Below are 21,373 nucleotides of genomic sequence, written 5' to 3'. Positions count from 1 at the left end.
TGAGAGAGAGCAGTAGGACAGAGCTGACAGGTCAAACTCACACTTCAGACTTTGGTGTTGTGCTGAAAACGGCTGGTTTCTACAGGAAGACACATTTGAGTGACGTGTGAAGTGACCAATGACAGTAGAGATTCACATGAGAGCAGATTTGATTCAGACATCACAGCAGAATCAACAGGTAATAAAGCTGTGTGCTACCTGTCTAACAAACACACATCTACTGTAAAAGAACAGATATCAGCAGTCTGTGAAATATTATTGTCTATTTCAATCAGATCTAACAGCGGCTCTCAGATATGATGAGCTTTCTGACAGGTTATCTTACTTAAAATACCATTTTGAAAACGTTTCTGTTCATTAAAATAAAATTAAAATTGATATAGAAGTCATTGATATGTTGCCTTAAAAATAGCCTGAAATAAGTTTAAAGCACTTCAATTATAATATTATATGGCAACATAAAAAATAAACAAATAAAATGATAAAACGACAAAAGCACACACCAAAATTGCTAAAAATTAACATCATTAGCTGACTAAACTAATAAAACTATACTATAGTAACTATGGCTTTCTGTAAAAACCCTTAACATTGAGCCAAAAACATTGGTATACCCCCACACGTGTGTTTTATTATTCTCAGTCTGATGTTTTTATATGAAGTTAATATGACAAACACATGCAGTGAGTCAGAAGTGTGTCACATGACTCATTACATCACTGGATTGAGGTCACGGCTGGATTATAGGCACAGAGAATGGACAGATTATCAGAGCTGTTCACAAGAGAAGAGAAAGAGTACACACAACACTTCTCCTGCTTTAATGTGTGTAAACAAACACAACACCTGGTATTTCTCTTATTGAGCAGTATATGTGCTAATGCACAAGCGGTCTCTTCTCACTTCACATCTATGTTGTGTATTTCAATATGAAAGTAAGTGATCCGTGAAGTCTGAGTTTGACTTCAGCGTATTTTTTATTTGTTTATTTACACCAAAAAATGTACTTGATATTTTAACAAAAACTAAATGTAGCCTATTTAATCAGTAGAATTTAGTTTATTCTGGTTATTAAATTGTACTTGAATATAGAAATATATATTTAAAGTAACTCGTGCAAGTTGTTACGAGGATTTTCTTTTATTTGTGCATTTCACATTGACATTGAGTCATTTATCAGACTCATTCAAAGAAAAAACTCTCTCAATGTTTATTCTTACAACAAAATCCAAGTGATAATATGTCTGTTATAGAAACCGATTTATTACACCACTACTGGAGTTTTTACAATTGCGTAATGTTTCTAATTTACTATTTAATTCGTCTTTTTATTTTATTAAGTGTGAAATAACGCGCATGCGTGGTTGAGAGGGATTAGAAATCGATTAAAGGAAATTGTAGGATCTCTGGTGGGGGGGGGGGGGGTGAAGCATGTCTGTATGGATTAAAGCAAAAGAAATGAATCATATTTTATATCGTGAGTCTCAGAGACAGAACACACACACACACACACCATATGCTCCGTCCACAGATTACACACAAATCACTGTGTGTCAATTGCTTTAAAATTTCCTCACAAATGTGAAATATTGCAAAAACATTCACGATAGATTTTGACCATTAGAAGATGATTTCCCTTCCTTAGACTGATGTTAATGTCAGAATAATGAAAATGGTCTCGTTTATTCTCTTTGTGAACGATCTGTGTTGTTTTGCGGTGAAATATAAGCAAATGATTCCGAGCAAATCTGACTTCAAATGAGTTATCATCCGTTTAACATTAATGGAAAGAAAATGTTGTTTATTTAGAAGAAGAGACATAAAGTCACAGTGGAAACGAGGAGGAGACATCACACCAGACAAACATCACGTGTGATTTCTACAAATATAAACAGTCGAAAATCTCTTAATCTGTTAGCAAAAGCCCTGAGTTGGAGAAACATGATTATTGGCAGTGTTGTCAGACAGACAGACAGACAGACAGGACGTTTGCGTGTTGCTGACTTGCATGAAACACACGAGATTTCTTTGTCAAGGAACAGTTAACAGAGACGGAAGTTCATGAAAGTTGAACACAAACGAGTCCAGATCTACACAATGATTCACAGCAACACACACAGATGTTAGAGGCGTCTCAGCAATCCCAGCATGCCTTGGGCTCACTGGAGTCTCGTGCCGATGTTCATCCGCTGGTTCATTGGAAATAGATCATATTCTTTAATTACTTGTAAAATACCATATGCACAAAGCAAAGTGTTTGTCAATTGAACCAAACGGTCGATTGTTTTCCACAGATATAAAGATTTTGAATGATTCTTTAATATGAATACGGAACAGTAGCAAAGCTATAAGACCTATTGACGAATACAAAACAATGTTCCTCTGCTTCCGAAAGTCAGTAAGAGACAGAAAATCATCAATCATTCCCCTGAAATCACCTTCCAGCTAATTGAGAAATAAATAAATCCTAAATCGTGAACATTCAGCAACAACGCGCGCACACGCACACAGGAGATTTCAGTAGTTAAAACACAAAACTAATTTACACATTCGTCGCGACTAATGTCTCTCTGATCTACAGGACCTGGAACTTCCACGAGTTTTGGTCCTTGTAGTCCAGACAATCGGCCGCGTTGAAGTTCAGTTTCCAGGTCGCCGTCTGGTCTTTGTAGTCCAAACAGTCGACGGCGCCGAAGCCCAGAGACGCAGCGGCGTAACCCTGTGACGTCAGCGACGCCGGAGAATGACTGAGCGGCCCGCCCATAGAGCTCGCGCTGATGGGACTGAGCGCGCCCCCTGTCGCGGACAGCTGCGGGTGCATGGGCGACAGGTACGAGCTGCAGTCCAGCCCGGTGAAGTACGAGGACGAGGTCGCGTAACCCTGACTGTAGGCCGGGGCCTGTGTGTACGTCATGGGGTACGCGCTCGAGCGCTGGAGGCAGGGGGTGCTCGACACGCACAGGGGGTCCGACAGCGGCGAGATGGACGCCGGGCTCCAGATGGACACCGTGGCGCTCGCGCTGCTGGCCGCGATGACCGGGGGCTGTGGGCTGTAGGGTCCGTTGGTGCTGACGCTGGCCTCGCTGACGCTGGGCTCTCTCGCCGGTGACGAGGACTTCTTCTTCGGGGGTCTGGGTTTGCTCTGGCCGCTCGTCTGCTGCTGTTGCTGCTGGCGGCATTTAGCGCGCCGGTTCTTGAACCACACCTGCGACACACGTCACAGTTAAAGGGGCAGTTCACCCGAATTCTGTCATCGTGTACTCGCCCTCGGGATGTTCTGCTGAACACGAAGGAAGATGTTTGGAAGAACGTCAATGGAGGATTAGGTCTCATTCGTCCAAATATCTTCCTTTGTGTTCGGCGTTCATCTTAAAGGGACAGTTCAAACGATTCGGTCAGAAGTGTCATTTTTGGGTGAACGGTCCCTTTCACATTGAACATTCTCACAGGAACATGATCCGTGCTGGTTTTACTTTAGCAATAATGGCGTGTGTTGGGCTACAAACACAAATGACTGGTTGGTCTATTTCAACGATATAAGTTTGGTTTACTATAGTACATTAAACAGTGAGCACAACACTGACGTATTGCTAACGTGCTATGAAGAACAGTGAGCTGATCACGTGTCGGGTTCACCTGAACTCTGGACTCGGGCAGGTTGATCTTGAGCGCCACCTCTTCTCTCATGAAGATGTCCGGGTATCGCGTCTTGGCGAACAGCGACTCGAGGATGTCAAGCTGCGCGCGCGTGAACGTGGTCCTCTCGCGCCGCTGTTTGCGTGGAGTGTCTGAAAACACACACACACACACACACACACACACACACACACACACACACACACACACACAATTGTACAGCTTAATTTTCATTCTTTCTTCAAATGAAAAGTGCTGTTTAAAGGTTCATCGCAGTGATGCCATAGAAAAATGTTTTTTGAAGGTCAAATGTTTATGAAAGAATAGCCTAATACATGTTTACAGTCTAAAGCACGCCTTTCACTTGTAACGCAAGTATAATCGTTATTTACAAGGTCACATTTATGATTTTGATTCTATAAATGAATTGTTTGTTTTAGTCATTTTCTTGAACTAAAATGTATTCGCGTGAGGAATAAAACATTTTAATAAACGTTTATTTAGCCTACTAAACAAATATATATTATAACGGCAAAAGAATCAAACCGTTCAGCAGATAAACTCACAGAAACTCCGTCATGAGGTGAAACAAACGAAATCAGACCAGAAACGTGCAAATGAGCTTTTTTCAATTATTCTCGTCATGGTTTGTTTCTTTTCATATTTAAATAAATAGGCCTAATTAAAAAAATACAATTTAAAATTCGATCTTTATATTTTAATATTGGTTGAGTAATGTAGGCTACACGTGCAACATTTGAATCGCAGTAACGGGATGAGACTGAATCTCTCAACCAAAGAATACAGAAATTATTCGTATAAACAATTCGAATTAATAATCTTTAAAAAAAATTCATCATGTTCGTGTGATTAAATGTTAAAACATGAAGACTTATATTAAGTTTAAAACACGTATTTTGTGAATGTTCTGAAGTTTATCGCTTAACATTTAACTGTTCGGTAATAAATGAAAGAGAAAATTCATAACGAAATCAAAACGATGATGAACATGAACTTACTGGGGTAACCGTGCAGGAGATCCATCCCGGTACCGGACAGAGTCAAACCGTTCACAGAGTAATGAGGTTTCATATAAGACATCATGACTATAAACTCTCTGTCTCTCTCTCTCTCTCTCTCTCTCTCTCTCTCTCTCTCTCTCTCTCTCTCTCTCTCTCTGTGCTTGAATCTGACGGTCAGTGTGAACTTATTTTCTCGTGTGTCTGTTTGTGATGCTCCTCTGACATGAGACGCTCGCTCCCGTTCGGCAGGTGCGCGCCGGTGTGTCCGGTCTGAAGTCTGAGCGCGAGGTACAGTGAGTTAAAATGATGATGAGGAGGAGGAGGCTAATTAAATACACACACACACACACACTCCCTCCAGATCTCACCCTCTTATGCATATTTCTTCATCTCAGAATGTAATTGAAGAAGTTTAATGGTGGTCTGTTAAAGCATTTATAGCTTATATATATATATATATATATATACTGTATTAATTCATAAATTAATTATCTCTCTTTATTGTTTTAACACATAACCGTGTGTGTGTGTGTGTGTGCATTTCTTAAATTCTATCTCAATGAATTTCTTTCTCATCTCATTTTCTTTGTTTAAACAATTTGTCTGTGACTCTGAAGACGTTTAAATTGTAAAATGAGTTTTTATGTTAATAAATTAATAAATAAATATATAAATGTATATGTTAATAAATCCCATAAAACATATAGGCCTTTAATTATATAGATATATATCATTACGTGATCAGATATGAACCTCGTTATTCGTTTTCGTGGTGAAAAGTGGAAATCTTTTTGAGAAAGAGTCTTTTCTCAGAAAGGATCACACGACAGAAAAACACATTTCATTATTTGCCATCGCTTGCGAAATACAGAAATAATTGGAGTCAATGTGAGGCGACAGGGGTGGGGGGGGGGGGTCAAACGGGATTAAAGTAACAAAAGGACCCAGTGTTGAACAAATCCCACAAATATCCATCATATGGACCATCACCTCTTTCTCTCTCTCTCTGTATGTAACAATTATTCACATTACTTGTGAAAGTCATTTAGTATTATTCGAAGTATTGATTATTATTATTTTGGTTTTGTTGTGGTTTATTGATTATTGTTTTGTTCAATTTAGTTAAATGATATTGAAGTCACTTAATATTATATGATGAATGATAATTTTTTAACATTTAAAAATTTTTTTGATTTGAAGCGTGTTTGTTTGACTCCCACGTCCAAAACAAACAAACAAAAAAATCGTCTAAGCAATTGAAATCCCGTCCGAGGTTTTTCTTTTTCATTGATATTTTATTTCCTTTAAAACTGTTCAGATCATTTGTTCAATATTAATATAGTAATGCTTGAAGTATATGACAGTATTATGATGTGAGCAGTGTGTGTAAAGCGGATTCTCTGCGCTTGTTAATTGAATCGGATTTCTTGTAGTTTCAAATCCACAGAAACTCTATAAGGGGTTTATCTGAGCAGATATAAAGAGAGACAGACAATATAACAGCCTCCATTCCGACCCTTAAAATCTCCTTTTCATATCTTCACCTGCAGCATCAAACTGTATCTGAGGAATATCTGAGAAAACACCAACGGCTGAAGAATCTTCATCATCTTCTTCTTCTTCATCATCATTATCATGACGACAGGCAATGTCAGCATTATCAGACGTCTGCGCTGGTGAGTTTCGGAAAAATGTTTATGCCTGAAGGATACACACAAACACACACACACACACACACACACACACACACACACACACACACACACACACACACACACACACACACACACACACACACACAGAGAGAGAATGTGCACACACCTGATGGACGCCTATGCATTTATATCTTAAATGTGAACTTTATGCATTTCTATGACGTCTTGCGTTATTTATTTTAAATATAAAGTATTTTAACACACGCTCTTCTTTATAACACATTCTCTCATAAACTCCCAGAAATCACTCAGAAATCATATGACTGTAAAGCGTATTTAAATATTTTAAGAACATATGAATATATATATACATTGTGATTTGAGTGTGATTTCTGTTACACGTGTCATGTATTTCTCTAATATCTCTATATTGTGTTGTACTGGAATTTTCCTACACGCAGTGAACAGGTGGCTTTAGGACCCAGCAGACACTGAAATTAAGGGCACGTCCACCACATAAGAAGCTTAGTATTTAATCTGCAGGGCCTAAAAAACACCACACACACACAAACACGCACGCACGCGCACACACACAAACACGCACACACACAACTTGTATACTCCTGTAAAGCCTTTACAGCAATGCCATAGTCAAAGGTTCTCATAATAACATTTTACTACCATTTTACCCTCTAAAGAAGGGTTTCTCATCAAGCATCATTTTGGGCCTCTCTGATGTTAAAGGGTTAGGTTAGTCTTCAATGAGTGATGGTGACAGTTGTTTGTGATAGATGTTCTTCATATGATGATGAGGGGTTTCAGGATCTCTCATGTTCATCTTCAGATCACAAACACCGTTTTAAGAAGCTGAAATATTTCATATTGATGTTTAGATTTGTTTTATTGTGTCTTGGTGAAATGGATGTGAATGTGTAATGAACTGTGTGTTTTCTTCATGATCACAGACAGAATGAGTGTTTATAAAGCGCATGTGATGAAAATCTCACACATGTACACACGCACACACACACACACACCCTGTTCAGCCGATTTGTCATAATATGCTTTATCTGAAAAGTAAGTATCTTACCGGGATAAACGGAGGAAAGAGGCATTTGTAGTTAGATTGTGAGGGGATGACAGCAGAGAGACACACAGGGAAACTGACGTTTGTGATGGAACTGAGGAACATCATGTGTGTGGAAGCAAACATTTGACAGACAAGTGGAGATGACATGGATGAAGGTCATGTATGAGGTGAGAGATACCTGAGGAAGACGGTGGGCGGAGCTTATCTTGTGTGTTTCATCAATGTTTGTGTGTTTGGTTTGTCAGTTTTAGCGGGCCAAGTCAAGATCTCATATAAAACACGGACAATCTACAGAATAATATTGATCTTTAAATGATGGTTTGAAAGAAATAATGAAACTTCTGGACTCACAGATTGATTGCAGACAGAAGCAGGTGGCCCACTGTGTGTGCGTGTGCTCAACATATGTTCATTGGCACTTTATTTTAGCCTGTAGAATCAAGTGTTTGACGTGTCACTGCTAGCAGGAAATGTTGTTTGAATGTTTTCTCAAAGTTGCAGTTATGCTAATTAGAGAATTTGGCCTGACCCCCAGTTAACTTCTGGTTTATTTTTCACGCACACATTCGCGACAGCCACGCTCAAATAGGAGGTGGTCACAACGCAGGCGAACTCCTTTTTTGCATTGTGATGAAAATATTTCAACTTTTCAGAATGCCGCAGGTGCACCACAGGTCATGTGACAAGAACCAACCAATCAGCTTCACCTTGAGCTTCAATCAATATAGACCATTTCATCAGACGCGTGCCACCTGACCCCGGGTTCACTTCCGATATGTGTTTGGCCAGTTTCAAATAATATGGTTAATTGTATTGTATCTGATTTATGTTAATATGATTTAATATGATTTAATTATCAATTTGTTGAATGAGTTTTGTCACATTTAAAGAAAGCGTACGGTACACTGACATCTTGAGGTTGATCTTTGTATCGCAGATTCTTAATTCAAAATATTAGAGAGACAAGTTTAGCCAAGTAACGATTCTTCTGGGTTTCTTTTGATTGTTATCAGAAATAATCTACAGGCGCTTTATTGTTTGTGAATGTGTGCTGGAAGTTCAAGCGGGGTCACAGAAGTGCGCATGCGCAGTAACGTCTGTTTATGTTGTTAAGCTTGGTTTAATTTTTATTATTATTTCTTAATCTTACTTAACTTTGTTAACTTTTGGATTAATATCTTCTTAGTCAGTTTGATCCGGGAAGGTTGGGGAAGGATTTGAACATTTAGTTTGGACAGTAAATAAATGCACAAAAACTTGATCTTGTTAGTGTAACATTGGGAAATAACATTTGCATAGTAACTTTATGTTAGCTAAACATATTTTTGTTGTCTCTGGTGCTGTACAGTGAACAGGTGCTTTTCTTATATTGTGTGATTTAATACAACCAATCAGCTGCCTTCATTACACAATGATTTATTAAGCATATGTGAGTTTCAGCAAAGATGCTAGAGGTCTGAATATTCTTGTGTGTATGTGTGTGTCATTTAAACAGACTGTTCTATTCTGTTAATTGTGGCACGCGTCTCAAACACACACACACCATCAAGCCATGTGTTTCCGTTTAAGCCTTCATGCATGAGTGCACATTGTGTTTGTGCTTGGGTACATGTGTGTGTGTGTGGCTGCTGGTGGATGGGGGGTCCGGGGGGTGGGGGTGCTGGTGGTACAGGGGTATAAGCGGGACGCGTGTGTTTGTATCCAGATGGCTTTGAGATGAGAGAGGACACAACAATAATGATGCAAGTGGAACAGAAGTCTTAATCTTCGTCCATGACACACACACACACACACACACACACACAGACACACACACACACACACACACACACACACACACACACACACACACACACACACACACACACACACACACACACTATCATTAGAGCATTGAATGGTTTAGTTTTTTGTGCAATTCTTGTGTTCTTAAATCTAAGTTTTATGAATCAACATCTGAATATCACATTTCTCTATATACTGTCCCTTTAGAAAAAATAAACGTACTTTAGTTTTAATACTTGTAGCACTTGTAGACAAAAGGTCTTTGTTGTAAGCTCACTAATCGCAGTACATTACTAGTTCAGCAGTGTTTCTACATACTCATAGTTTATGATTTATATATTAATTTTGCACTTTATGTATGCTACCATGTTCATATTCAGGTAAAAGGGGTAAACACAACTACAAGTCAAGTATATACTTAGAATTACACTTTCAAGTTTATCGTCATTAAAGTAAAGGATTGAAAACAAGTATACCATTGAGTAGTTCAAGTATACTTACTGTAAGTGTCTTTTTAAGTAAAGAAGAATGTGAAAAAGGCTGAAAGTATATTGCTTGTTTTTGGTTGAAATCAGTACACTAATAGCACACTTATCGCACTTGAATAAACATATTTTTTGTCAGAGACTTGCCTCCAAACAGTTTAAATGTATTTTTGCTGAAATTATTATATGATCTATTTTGTGTATTTATTCACATACACACACAGATTTAAAAAGAGGTGAATTTAAAAAAGAGGCTCTGTCATTTTCTATTGTTAGTGGACTAAGGTGCTGCACTGAATTGAACTTATGACTACATGCGCATGCACGCGTACACACACACACACACACACAGTCTCACAATGGTTCTCTGAGTCTTAATTGGCATTATAATCCTGAGGAATGTCTCTAATTAGTAAATACTGAAGTTCAGATTCTTATCAGCCTGTTACTGCACAAAACGCACACACACACATTTATTTAGCTTTAGCATTAATCTTCACGGACACACACATGGACAAACAAAACTAACTCAGATGTCAAGATGGCACCCCAACATAATATAATTAAGAGAGATTTGTCTTCATTGTTATTTTATATTATAAATAAAAGTATTAATAATAAAAAATATAATATTATTTTTAAAACATAAAGTATATTACTAACAGTTTGTTTTCTAAATGTTTGTCATACCAATAGGACACATGTACGGAACAGTATATTTGTCAACTACGCATACACAGACAGACCAGAGAGTGAGAGACAGAGGTTAATCTTCAGGTGTGTGTGTGTGTGGACCGACCAGTGATGGTAAATCCAGATTAGTGTATCTAAAACAGGTTCCAGGACTGCTGCATTAACCCTTAAATAAACACTGCTGTCACCCTTAATAACACACACACACGTCTCACACATACACACACACACGTCTCACACACACATACACACACACACACGTCTCACACACACACACACACACACACACACACACCCACACACACACACACACACACACACACACACACACACACACACACACACACACACACGTCTCACACACACACACATCTCACACACACACATCACACACACACACACACACACACACACACACACACACACGTCACACACACACACACGTCTCTCACACACATGTCTCACACACACACGTCTCACACACACACACACACACATCTCACAAACACATAAAGGTCTAACAGACACAGACACACACACACACATGTCTCTCTCACACACAAACACGTCTCTCACACACACACGTCTCACACACACACATCTCACAAACACACACGTCTCTCACACACAAACACGTCTCTCACACACATGTCTCACACACACACGTCTCACACACACACATCTCACAAACACACACGTCTCACACACACACACACACACACAGAGACACACACACACACACACACACATGTCTCTCTCACACACAAACACGTCTCTCACACACATGTCTCACACACACACGTCTCACAAACACACACGTCTGTCACACAAAAACACGTCTCTCACACACATGTCTCACACACACACACACACACACGTCTCACACACACACACACACACACACACACACACGTCTCACACACACACATGTCTCACACACACACACGTCTCACACACACACACGTCTCACACACACACACACACGTCTCACACACACACACACACGTCTCACACACACACACACACGTCTCACACACACACACGTCTCTCTCACACACACACACGTCTCACACACACACACGTCTCTCTCACACACACACACACGTCTCTCACACACACACACACACGTCTCACACACACACACGTCTCACACACACACGTCTCACACACACGTCTCACACACACGTCTCACACACACACACGTCTCTCTCACACACACACACGTCTCACACACACACACACACGTCTCACACACACACACGTCTCACACACACACACACACACACACACGTCTCACACACACACACACGTCTCACACACACACACGTCTCTCTCACACAAAAACACGTCTCTCACACACATGTCTCACACACACACACACACGTCTCACACAAAAACACGTCTCTCACACACATGTCTCACACACACACACACACACACACACACACACACGTCTCACACACACACACACACACACACACACGTCTCACACACACACACGTCTCACACACACACACGTCTCACACACACACACGTCTCTCTCACACACACACACGTCTCACACACACACACGTCTCTCTCACACACACACACACGTCTCACACACACACACACACACGTCTCACACACACACACGTCTCACACACACACACGTCTCTCTCACACACACACACACACGTCTCACACACACACACGTCTCACACACACACACACACGTCTCACACACACACACGTCTCACACACACACGCGTCTCTCTCACACACACACACGTCTCACACACACACACGTCTCTCTCACACACACACACGTCTCACACACACACACACACACACGTCTCTCACACACACACACGTCTCACACACACACACGTCTCTCTCACACACACACACGTCTCACACACACACACGTCTCTCTCACACACACACACGTCTCACACACACACACACACACACACACGTCTCTCACACACACACACGTCTCTCTCACACACACACACACGTCTCACACACACACACACACACGTCTCACACACACACACGTCTCACACACACACACGTCTCTCTCACACACACACACACACGTCTCACACACACACACGTCTCACACACACACACACACGTCTCACACACACACACGTCTCACACACACACACGTCTCTCTCACACACACACACGTCTCACACACACACACGTCTCACACACACACACGTCTCACACACACACACACACACGTCTCTCACACACACACACGTCTCACACACACACACGTCTCTCTCACACACACACACGTCTCACACACACACACGTCTCTCTCACACACACACACGTCTCACACACACACACACACACACACACGTCTCTCACACACACACACGTCTCACACACACGTCTCTCTCACACACACACACGTCTCACACACACACACACACACACACACGTCTCACACACACACACACGTCTCACACACACACACGTCTCACACACACACACGTCTCTCTCACACACATATATCAGTGTGCTGATAATTCTAACAGATATTAAGTGAACCCTTTCCACAGTCTGTTCTCTTAGATGCTACTATACTATTTTTTTATAGTGACAAAGAAAAGTTTATTTGATGAAATCAATAGCAGTCAGACCGAGATAAACCCAAACATATCAAACTCACTATGTGTGCAATGGTGAGTTCTCTCTCAGTGATGACATCACCTCCTCATCTGTCCTTTAATTCAACAGGATCATTTGATTGTATATAGAACATCATTCTGTCTCAGAACCTGTAGATGTGTTTGTTCAGATGTTGATCTCTGTGTTTCAGGAGATGTGGAGATGCTCTTCACGGCGATGTTCTACATGAAACACAAATGAATCCTCATGATGACATCAGGATTATTACTTCACTTGTGTTCAGATGAAGAAATAAAGACACATAGACCCAAGATGAGTCAATTCTGACATAAATATCATTTTTGGTGCACTAGTCATTTAATGTCAATGACATCTGAATAACGGTCTGTAAAATATAAAACCTTAACTTTGTCTTAACATTAATATTAATGATCTAGCTTAAAAACAAGATCAGTGTATTGTGTTTGTATATGTATTTCATAAATCAGAATAGAAGATGCACTGTAAACAAATAACCCGTACATGTTCCTTTATTTTACAGACATTTCCGTTAATGCTAAAATGTAATTTAATGCTAATTTTAAAATACAGGTAAAACAACTGAATATGAAAAAGAGTTGATTGTGCCCTCTTTTTACGGATTTGTGGAGAGGGTGGAATAGAATTGTTTTTGTGAGTAACAGTATGAAATGCATCAGTATGTTTGTTGTTTTGATATTGTCATGTATGTTAAATCACATATTATCAGTGTTATTGTATTTATAAGACAAGTGAGCACATAATGAATAAAAACACAAAGAAGTAAATGTTGTTGTTCTGACTCACTGAATGTCACATGAAACCTCTTTATCTCTGTGCGTGTGCGCATGTGTGTGTGTGTGTGTGTGTGTGTGTGTGTAGTGAGCTGTGTGTGTGAATCTCTGCTGCCCGCTGCTGGTAATGATGTGCCACTGCAGGTCATTAGGCTTTACATTTACATTTATGCATTTGGCAGATGCTTTTATCCAAAGCGACTTACATTGCATTATTTTTTTTACATTTACACACAGGGATCTACAATCCCCTGAGATCAAACACACAACCTTGAGCTGATAACACAATGCTCTTAACACTGAGATACAGGAAAGCTACGATTGAAATTTGGAATATATGGAAAGAATATCGAAGTATGTTTTCCTTTATTTTCACAATATTTAATAAAAAATATGTAGGCTACCTGTCTGTTTGCCTGTCTGTCTCACCCTATAAAAAACATTCCTGAACGAATCTTAACAGATATCACAAACTCCTCAATGTGAAGTTGTTGCCACAGCGTGATAATAAGGATGGGGATGAGGGGATGAGGGTGGGGATGACAGGGGTCTGTAAAATGATGAAATGCTCAGTCAGGGAGTTTCCTCATACTGCTGCAGTGTGCTACAGGAAGTACTGCACTGCAAACACTGATGAACAACTGATCACACAACCCACACACACACACACACACACACACACACACACACACACACACACACACAAACACAGAGAGAGAGAACAGGAAATAAAAGTGAGCAGATGTAAAGAAGGTGAGAGAGAGGAAGAAGTTCTCTCTGATATCTCTCTCATGTGAATGTGTGTGTTTCTTCCAGCATTAAACACACACACACACACACACACACACACACATGAGTGTTTGAGAAAGTGTGTTTGTGAAGATGGATGCACTGGACATCTCCACACGAAACCCACATGACGACTTTGAGATTTTATTGCGAGTTGGTGGAGGCACGTACGGAGAAGTTCATAAGGTAGCCTCTCTCTCTCTCTCTCTCTCTCTCTCTCTCGCTCTCTCTGTCTTTGTATTTTTAAAGCAGTTAGTATGAAAAGAAATGAAAGTATAAGGTGTTGTCAGAATGATGGTTGATGGCAAAGTGTAAGTCACTTCTGTTCAGCTGAAATTCTGTTGGATTGTTGTTTGTTTGTTGTGTTGGATGATTTCACACTTTATATAAAAACTGAAGTGGAATCATGAGGATGTATGACCACAGTAATACTGCAGATTATATTTCACTGGAGGTCGGCTTTACTGTAAATGTGTGACTTGACTTCCTGTTCACTATACAGTGATGTGCAGGTGAGAGTGGGGGTCATTTGTGATGTCGCTGTGATGTCAGTGTGAGCTCAGCTGTGATGTCACTGTGATTTGATGAGTGTGTGTGTGTGCGCGCGTGTGTGTGTGTGTGCGCGCGTGTGCGTGTGCGTGTGTGCGTGTGCTCTCTAGATTCCTTGGGAATTGTAATCAGTTTCAAAATCAATTTGTGGTCAGTAACATAATCCCTTCCATTACACATTTCTTGTAACGTAATCGGACTATATTTTGATTACATTATGTGTGCATGTACAGTATGTGTCTTGTTAAATAAAACACCGTATGCCCAGAACCTTTTCACAACTAACTAACTAACGACAGAGACCTTTCATTTCCATAACAACATCTCAGGAACGTGATTGGTCGAGAAGGCTCAAGATCCAAAAAAACAAAATGGCGGCCCCTTTGGAGCATTGTTTTGTTTCAATTTCAATAACTTTTGATTGCATTTGTAGCTAGCGAGAAATGAGTAGTATAGTTTATAAATATGTGATTGGTTATTGCAAAGACGATCTCTGTTTATAATTTAAATAGACTCTCTAGCGGCTTTAAAGCACATTGTTGGCTGCTATTTGTGTGAGAGTTTTCTTTCAGAGTTTTCTTAGGCGCCATTGTCAACTTATTCTTGTCAAAAAGAAAGTCAAATGTGAACAGGCCATACAGTGTAGATAGCAAATCAATGTAAACAATGTAAACAAATGATAGGTACAAACAACAGCAAAACAACAAAATCACGTTGTGAAAGACTGAAGTTATCACCCGCCTGTGCTTATAATTATCTATAATAGACTGAACCCTGGAGATGTTCACTACTGTCAGCTCTTTCAGAAGAGATGTGTGTGAGACAGTCACTGTTAAAGGTCAGGTGGTGGGATGATGATGGGCCTGTGGAACAGACGGTTTTGACCCCCCCCCCCCACACACACACACACACAGACGTTACTTCTCTTTATTACCTCGTTCGATAGAATTGTATCCACAGTAAGTTGTGAACACTGTAAGCTGATCTCTACACACAATAACCCTTAAAGAAAACTTTCTGTACTTTTATTTTGAAAAATCACTTTATTGACTACATTTGTGTAGTGTTTTTACAAATAAGCACGTTTAATACACAGCGGGGTCTTTCTATAGTCATCATGATTTTTTTATATTATATAAATTGTATATCGTATCATGTAACCCCTAAACCAAACAGTTTAAAACTGTTCTGTAGAAACTGTGATAGACCAGCACACACGCACGCACAAAAACACACACACACACACACACGTACGCACATGCACGCATGAACATGAACACACACGCACGCACGCACTCACAAACACATACACATGCACACGTACACAAACACACAGGCACGTACACACATGCACGCATGAACATGCACATGCACACAGACACTCACACACATGTGCACGTACGCACATGCACACGTACACAAACACACACGCACGTACACACATGCACGCATGAACATGCACATGCACACAGACACTCACACACACATGCACGTACGCACATGCACACGTACACAAACACACAGGCACGTACACACATGCACGCATGAACATGCACATGCACACAGACACTCACACACATGTGCACGTACGCACATGCACACGTACACAAACACACAGGCACGTACACACACACACGCATGAACATGCACACAGACACTCACACACACACATGCACGTACACACATGCACACGTACACAAACACACAGGCACGTACACACACACACGCATGAACATGCACACAGACACTCACACACATGTGCACGTACGCACATGCACACGTACACAAACACACACGCACGTACACACATGCACGCATGAACATGCACACAGACACTCACACACACATGCACGTACGCACATGCACACGTACACAAACACACACGCACGTACACACATGCACGCATGAACACGCACACAGACACTCACACACACATGCACGTACGCACATGCACACGTACACAAACACACACGCACGTACACACATGCACGCATGAACATGCACACAGACACTCACACACACATGCACGTACGCACATGCACACGTACACAAACACACACGCACGTACACACATGCACGCATGAACATGCACACAGACACTCACACACACATGCACACACACACACACACACGCACGTACACACACGCACGCATGAACATGCACACACGCACGCACACGCACACGCACACACACACCTTGATAAGTGAAGTGATTCAAGGATACACATGAAACGGCTCTTTACATTCATTCAAATAAATCATGTAAACTAAATAAAGTAATATTATTAACTGACCAAATTATTATTGTGAGAATTATACATTAAAGCACAGATTTTAAAGTTAGACATCAGAAGTAACTGCAATTAAAGTACAGAAACAATTCCAGAGATCCCTAACGCAACTAAATTACTAACAAATAACTTAGTAAGTAGTTACATCCAACACCGCACACACACACACGCACGCACACACACACAAACACACAAACACGTTTCTTCCAGATAAACTAGTGTTGGAATCTTTTGAAAATCAAACAGTTGATTAGATTATAACAGATGAAAAGATCAAATTGATTGACAGCTGGATTGGTATCTTCTCAATGTGATCTGATTGGTTGATGCCTGTGAGTGGAGACACTCTTTACACTCTTTTACTCTACAGTCGTACCGTAGTAAAGTCTCTCCATTCACTTTAATGGATCGTGAGACAAACATGCCAATCAAACGTCTCTTCCGGTGTAGTGGGCGGGTCTTAGCCGGTTGAGTGTTCAAGCAGGTGCTCTTCAATAAATGAAGAAGTGAAAGTATCATTCTTATCTCTCTCTCTCTCTCTCTCTCTCTCTCTGTCTCTCTCTCTCTCTCTCTCTCTCTCTCTCTGTCTCTCTCTCTGTCTCTCTCTCTGTCTCTCTCTCTCTCTCTCTCTCTCTCTCTCTCTCTCTCTCTCTGTCTCTCTCAGTCCGTGTGTGTGTTTAGAGGAAATGTTAGCAGTTTGATAAAAATACACCGTTTTATTATGAGCATATCCTGAAGTAAAGACACACACAGTTATACTTCAGTCTGTCTCTCTCTCTGTCTCTCTCTCTGTCTCTCTGTCTCTCTCTCTCTCTCTCTCTCTCTCTCTCTCTGTCTCTCTCTCTCTCTCTCTCTTTCTCCAGATATGTAGTTTTAGTTTGTTTAATAATTAGTTTTTGGTGTTTGAGGCGGTGATGTTCTGAGACTGGTCAGTGTTAGTTACACACTTTGTCACTGTAACACTCCCGTCCGTTTCCCTGCCGGTTTTCCCTATAGACTTCACCTGTTCGTCATCCGTAATCACCTCGTTTCCCCGCACCGGCCAGCCATCATTGTCATTACCAAGGATTATTTATACCCTGTGTTTCCTTTGTCCCCTTGTCGGTTATTGAATGTCTTGTCTTGCGTTACGTGTACCTGTCTGTTTGATTTATTAAAAGTTACCCGTTTTTGTACTCCTGGATCCGCGTCTGTCTCGTGAGCCGTGACAGTCACCCACGAAACAATGACCTAAAAAACACTAACAACATGCAGAATTATACAATGTTTTCTTGTGTCAAACAAGGACACATCTCTGTTTATATTTACTGCAATATATGTTACTGGAATGAATCAGACATGATGCTGTAGTCGTCAATATTTTATGTTGTTTATTTATTTTTATTTTTGAGTAATTCCAAAATACAAGAATGTGTAAACACACCATCCACTGATACAGATACAGTTGTACAGTAATGCTAATCTAATCGGTCTTCTCCATTTGGCCAGAGGTTCTCATCCACATCACATCTTCTGTCATCTAGTGCAATACACCTAAAAGAATCTTCTGGCATGCCTGATCCATCCCTGCAATCTTCTTCCTCTTTCAGCCACTTCTCTATTTCTGGCTCGGTCCATGTTTACATCACAATACAAAACTATTCAGCAGTTTCTCCTTTTGTAATGATATTGAAAGAGTAACACCTGTGTAGAGGTTCATCTACAATGAGAATCAGCTGTTGCTGGTCCAATAGTCCAATTCTTTTTATAGCATTTTAAATATATTTCATTCAAATATTACTGTAGAAATGTCTTATTCAGTTTTGTATTATGTTATTGCTTTGAACATAAGTTTAATAGTTTTGAAAACAGTATGTAAGCATGTGAAAATTGGCCTGTACGTACAAAGAGTTTTGTCAGTTGTTGTGTCTGAGTGAGAAAATAATTCATGAAGTTTGAGAGATGTAGTCATTGAAGGCATTTTGTGCCAAAGCAACGATCATTGATCCTCATTTTAGCCCACATACACTTCTGTTGTACTCACTGTGTGAAGAGTTTTGCAAAAGTGACCTAAGTATTGAGAAATGTGTCCTAGCGACTGTAAAAAACTGTAATGGCTAATGGGAATCGGTCTAATTGTGATCTATATGCATTATTGGGGGTTTTCCGTTGTACTTTTAAAATCATTTTGCTAAATTCTGTGTGTAGGGTTTCTGTGGGATGTTTCTCTCATCTAGTGAAGCTCTGATCAGACCTCACTTCCAAACAGTGCTATGGGCTGTATTATACTGTCAAAGATTTTACACCATATTTTAAAAGGAAAATCTATATTTTAGAATTTTTTCTTAATACCATATTATATGGCATATATAGCTTGTCGAGCTCATTTACTGCCGTGCCGAAACTTCCTGAAGCGGTGATGATCCGGCCAAGATAAGTGTATTGCATTGTGTGTTCTCGCGTGGTGTTGCCGAGACCGAACCGATATTTGTGTTCTTTTTGAGGTTTACTGCTATACCTCAAAACCTTTGTCTTTTGAGGTTTATTTCTCTCTCTCTCTCTCTCTGTCTAAATGTAAATCTGTTCCGTTACTCTTCCTGCTTCATCCATGCTCAGTGAAATCTTCACTGGTGACGTTCCTTCATTTATTATATAGATTTCAAGGCGTTTGTGACATCATCAGTAAAATGTGTGTGTGATCTAAGTCACTTGTGTGTATGGGAGTGTGTTTGTATGTCACATTTATGGGTCATGGTTTACCCCCCGCAGAAACACAACTCCATCAGCAAGTTTCCACTCTTAAAGTCAAACATCTAATTTGTTGTGTGTTTGTGTGTGTGTGTGTTTTCAGGCACGTAATAAACAGAATGGAGAACTGGCAGCCATTAAAATAATCAAACTGGAGCCTGGTGAGAGCTATGACCATTTACCACTGACAATATATACAACACACACGCGCACACACACACACACTCACACACACAAACACACGCATGCATGCATGCACCCACACACACACACAGACACACACACACGCACCCACACACAGACAATGTCTGATAAACACCCTGTCTCTCTGTTTGTATGTAATAGAGGATGATTTCTCCGTCATCCAGCAGGAGATTGTGATGGTGCGCAGTTGTAAGCACAGGAACATTGTGGCGTATTATAGCAGTTATATCAGGTGAGAGAAGTATCCGGAAATAGAATGAATAAATGAACAAACACCCAAATGAAATGATAATTATGTGTGTGTGTTGTGCTGAAGGGTTAATAAACTGTGGATCTGTATGGAATACTGTGGTGGAGGATCTTTTCAGGACATTTACCACGGTAATAAATGGTTCATTTTGTTCACTTTTAATGATGTCAAATGCTTTTAAAATATATATGTGTGCGAGTGTGTGTGTGGTTTTGTTTGCGTTGTCATCAGATTTATTAAAACACTTATTTCTCTAAATGTCTCACTCAGTGACCGGACCGCTCACAGAACAGCAGATAGCTTATGTGTGTCGAGAGATGCTGCAGGTGATGCACACACATGATCACACACACGCACACACACACACACATACACGAGCACACACACACGAGCACACACACACATGTGAGCACACACACATGAGCACACACACACACACACACACACACACACACTCACACATGAGCACACACATGAGCGCACACACACACGTGAGCACACACTCATTAGCACACACACACACATGAGCACACCCACACACACACACACACACACACACACACATGAGCACACACACACACACACACACACACACACACATGAGCACACACACACACACACACACATGAGCACACACACACACACACATGAGCACACACACACACACACACACACGAGCACACACACACACACACACACACACACACATGACCACACACTCACACGCACACGCACACACATGAGCACACACCCACAC

The 21,373-nt window shown here is 40.6% G+C and overlaps 2 protein-coding genes and 1 long non-coding RNA gene across 3 annotated transcripts in view; 2 read left to right on the top strand and 1 right to left on the bottom strand.

Moving 5' to 3' along the window:
- Positions 1-1,126: 1,126 nt before the first annotated feature.
- Positions 1,127-5,004, bottom strand: otx5 (orthodenticle homolog 5). Its single transcript, XM_079481467.1, has 3 exons — positions 4,656-5,004; positions 3,637-3,788; positions 1,127-3,205 (listed from the first exon to the last, which is right to left on the bottom strand). The coding sequence occupies exons 1-3, from the start codon at positions 4,738-4,740 to the stop codon at positions 2,576-2,578; spliced, it is 867 nt and encodes a 288-aa protein (XP_079337593.1). The 5' UTR covers positions 4,741-5,004; the 3' UTR covers positions 1,127-2,575.
- On the top strand, positions 2,805-13,778 carry LOC306908526. The gene is made up of 3 exons (XR_013788020.1): positions 2,805-4,946; positions 6,209-6,334; positions 13,185-13,778. It is a non-coding gene; the product is annotated as an uncharacterized lncRNA (long non-coding RNA).
- A 643-nt stretch (positions 13,779-14,421) lies between these two features.
- Positions 14,422-21,373, top strand: part of map4k1 (mitogen-activated protein kinase kinase kinase kinase 1) — a 16,354-nt gene continuing 9,402 nt past the window's right edge. The window contains exons 1-5 of the mRNA XM_079481466.1: positions 14,422-14,781; positions 20,266-20,323; positions 20,508-20,598; positions 20,683-20,747; positions 20,887-20,942. Coding sequence (XP_079337592.1) covers positions 14,689-14,781; positions 20,266-20,323; positions 20,508-20,598; positions 20,683-20,747; positions 20,887-20,942 — 363 coding nt within the window. The 5' untranslated portion in view covers positions 14,422-14,688. The remainder of the gene's footprint in view (positions 14,782-20,265; positions 20,324-20,507; positions 20,599-20,682; positions 20,748-20,886; positions 20,943-21,373) is intronic.

Source organism: Barbatula barbatula, assembly GCF_947034865.1.
Source record: "Barbatula barbatula genome assembly, chromosome: 19".
NCBI lineage: Eukaryota > Metazoa > Chordata > Actinopteri > Cypriniformes > Nemacheilidae > Barbatula > Barbatula barbatula.
Note: the sequence above shows the minus strand (reverse complement) of the source record. Positions and strands in the feature narration are given on the sequence as shown.